The sequence below is a fragment of the Ciona intestinalis genome, unplaced genomic scaffold (assembly GCF_000224145.3).
Source record: "Ciona intestinalis unplaced genomic scaffold, KH HT001122.1, whole genome shotgun sequence".
NCBI classification, from domain to species: domain Eukaryota; kingdom Metazoa; phylum Chordata; class Ascidiacea; order Phlebobranchia; family Cionidae; genus Ciona; species Ciona intestinalis.
The window spans coordinates 2,122-5,581 of record NW_004191443.1 but is presented as its reverse complement, the minus strand read 5'-3'; the positions used below and the strand labels follow the sequence as shown (position 1 = coordinate 5,581).

At 37.0% G+C, this 3,460-nt stretch overlaps 2 protein-coding genes across 2 annotated transcripts in view; both read left to right on the top strand.

Annotated features, from left to right (window-relative positions):
* LOC113475659 (cubilin-like) overlaps positions 1-425 on the top strand; it is a 9,095-nt gene extending 8,670 nt beyond the window's left edge. The window contains exon 23 of the mRNA XM_026840096.1: positions 397-425. Coding sequence (XP_026695897.1) covers positions 397-425 — 29 coding nt within the window. The remainder of the gene's footprint in view (positions 1-396) is intronic.
* On the top strand, positions 381-3,452 carry LOC113475660 (cubilin-like). The gene is made up of 9 exons (XM_026840098.1): positions 381-557; positions 702-883; positions 936-1,092; positions 1,180-1,364; positions 1,561-1,721; positions 1,899-2,059; positions 2,113-2,262; positions 3,066-3,227; positions 3,278-3,452. The coding sequence occupies exons 1-9, from the start codon at positions 482-484 to the stop codon at positions 3,445-3,447; spliced, it is 1,404 nt and encodes a 467-aa protein (XP_026695899.1). The 5' UTR covers positions 381-481; the 3' UTR covers positions 3,448-3,452.
* Positions 3,453-3,460: the final 8 nt, after the last annotated feature.

The window sequence follows — 3,460 nt, the reverse complement described above, 5'->3', positions numbered from 1 at the left end:
TATGTTGGTATTTATATCATGTTTGTGACAAATATGTTGGTATTTATATCATGTTTGTGACAAATATGTTGGTATTTATATCATGTTTGTGACAAATCTGTTGGTATTTATATCATGTTTGTGACAAATCTGTTGGTATTTATATCATGTTTGTGACAAATATGTTGGTATTTATATCATGTTTGTGACAAATATGTTGGTATTTATATCATGTTTGTGACAAATCTGTTGGTATTTATATCATGTTTGTGACAAATATGTTGGTATTTATATCATGTTTGTGGTAAATCTGTTGGTATTTATATCATGTTTGTGACAAATATGTTGGTATTTATATCATGTTTGTGACAAATATGTTGGTATTTATATCACGTGTAAATTGAACCCCTTTTATAGGAATGGTGGATATGATGACTCAGCATTAATCGGCACTTATTGCGGCACGAGTATTTCATCATATTTCGTAACCCATGGCAGCCAAATGTTTGTTAAATTTTCAACAAACCAAAAAAATACCTTCCGTGGTTTTCTCATGGATTATAATGCTGCAGTAACAGGTATGTTATTGTGGTAAATATGGTTTATTACATTATATCGCTTGTACAGTATAACCGTACAGCATTTTTAAATTTTATTTTGCTGTTTTATCCATAAGTGTTCAAAAATAAATTTATGTTATGTTTCTTTACTCTAACACACAGGGTGTGGGGGAACGCTCACAACATCGGTTGGTTACTTCCAATCACCAAATTTCCCGTTTGCGTACGACCACAACAGCGCGTGTTCATGGTTGATCAATGTGGCGCATGGTTCAGGGGTCAGACTTATCTTCACTGCGTTTGAGGTTTTACCACACGGGGTGTGTGATGATGATTACGTTGAGGTAGGGGGATGTGTTTATGTTGTGTTTGAATATTACCATTTATATATTGAAGATATTCGACGGACCCTCATATGCATACCCATCGCTCGGCAGAAACTGTGGTGCCTCTCTACCCCCACCTACTGAGAGTCGTACAAACCAACTTTATGTCCAGTTTCAAAGCGACCAATCACAGTCGGGAAGTGGATTCGTTGCTCAATACGATACAAGTAAGTGTGGTTGGGGTTAGCGGGGGTTAGGGGGTGATGTTGCCCCACCACTTGTATATCTAATTATATACTTACATACACCACCAGTTTGCAAACGTACGATTACCACAAGCGAAACCACATTCATTCAATCCATGGACTATCCGGACTCCTACCCTCCTAACAGAGATTGTGAGTGGTTGGTGCAAGGAACTTTGGGAAGCAAGATGAACGTAACGTTTCGGTATTTGGACTTGGAAGGTTGCGAGGAGTGTTCATGCGATTATATTGAGGTTTGTAGAGCTTGTTGTCACTTGTTAAGAGTTGTAGTGGAACTGCCGCCATTGTTTGTCCATAAGCAAAAACAACGAAACCTAATATTTCAATTCACCGAAGAATACACATTTTCCTAATTATGCCAGTGTTTTATTGGGTTGTTGGAATTGTTTTGCTTTAGATACATATTACTCCTAGTTGTTCAATTCCTAGTTATTCGACGGCTCAGATGCGGCCACCAGCCCAAAGATGGGAAGATATTGCTCCAGTGCACCTAACCAAATAAGAACGTCATCAAATCACCTCATTGTTACGTTCCATACGAATGCGCAAACTCAGTCGAGTGGATTCAACATTCAAGTTGATGTTGATGGGTTTGTGTTTGGATGAGATGTATAGTCATTATAATACGGGTGTTCTGTTTCATATACCTCGTGCCCATTTATAATATTGATTGTTAATGAATAATGTTGATTGTTGATTTATAATGTTCATTGTTGATTTATAATGTTGATTGTTGATGAATAATGTTGATGATCTTCATGTTGCAGATGTAGTTCAACCCTCACAGAACCTTCCGGAAGTTTTACTTCCCCAAACTTTCCCAATAATTATGACGATAACAAAGAATGTATTTGGTCCATTATGACATCATATGGTAGCAGTGTTCAACTAACAATTGATGTCTTTGATGTAGAACACCATACACAATGTATGTATTATGACAATATACGCTTAATTTACCTTAATTATTGTTAAACAAAGGTGATTATGATGTATTGGAAATATACAATGGCTTGGACACCGACCCCGATTACAAATTGGCAACTCTATGCAACATGGGTGATTCCCCACCATCGCTACCATTAATAGTTTCTTCATCCTCAAATTTTATGACTGTCAGATTTTTAACAGGTTTGTTTTATTCGATTTTTTTGGTTTTGTATTCTATAAGGGTAAGCTCATGTTAGGATGAGGTTCATCAGTTGTATACATACACCCCATATTAGTACCAGTTGTTCACATACACCCCATATTAGTACCAGTTGTATACATACACCCCATATTAGTATCAGTTGTATACATACACCCCATATTAGTACCAGTTGTATACATACACCCCATATTAGTACCAGTTGTTCACATACACCTCATATTAGTACCAGTTGTTCACATACACCCCATATTAGTATCAGTTGTACACATACACCTCATATTAGTACCAGTTGTTCACATACACCCCATATTAGTATCAGTTGTATACATACACCCCATATTAGTACCAGTTGTTCACATACACCCCATATTAGTACCAGTTGTTACATACACCCCATATTAGTACCAGTTGTTCACATACACCTCATATTAGTACCAGTTGTTCACATACACCCCATATTAGTATCAGTTGTACACATGCATCCCATATTAGTATCATGTTGTTCACATACACCCCATATTAGTACCAGTTGTACACATACACCCCATATTAGTACCAGTTGTTCACATACACCCCATATTAGTACCAGTTGTACACATACACCCCATATTAGTACCAGTTGTTCACATACACCCCATATTAGTATCAGTTGTACACATGCATCTCACATCTTTGTGTAATACAGAATTCAACAATACAGGATATTAATTCATTATTCATATATAGAATTCATTCGTGTGGGTATTATATTTCTATGTTACATTGGATTTCTATGTCACAGACGCTTACGTGAACGGGCGTGGGTTTAGCGCAAGTTACGAGGAGATTGTGGGTGAATGTGGGGGTTTGGTTACCACTAGCAACGGGGCGATTACTTCACCCAACTATCCAAACAACTATGGGAGTAACAAAGATTGTCAGTGGTTTATAGACATCGGGGAAGGTATAATGACCTTATTCTAATGCTTGATTCTAATGCTTCATATTCACTAGGTTCAACAATTATAATCACTTTTGATACTTTTGACCTGGAATTCACAAACTCGTGTGGAAAAGATTTTGTTTCAATATATGATGGGAATTCCACATCAGCCAAGTTATTATTGTTTGCTTGCGGTTCAAATATTCCCGACCCCATTGTTTCAACCGGACACTCAGTGTAATGCAATTCCATGC

Coding starts and splice junctions, on each gene's coding strand:
- LOC113475660 (XM_026840098.1), top strand. CDS start 482: ATGTTTGTTAAATTTTCAACAAACCAAAAAAATACCTTCCGTGGTTTT. Junction 2,060..2,112: donor TGTAGAACACCATACACAAT/GTATGTATTATG, acceptor TGTTAAACAAAG/GTGATTATGATGTATTGGAA. Junction 3,228..3,277: donor GTTTATAGACATCGGGGAAG/GTATAATGACCT, acceptor CATATTCACTAG/GTTCAACAATTATAATCACT.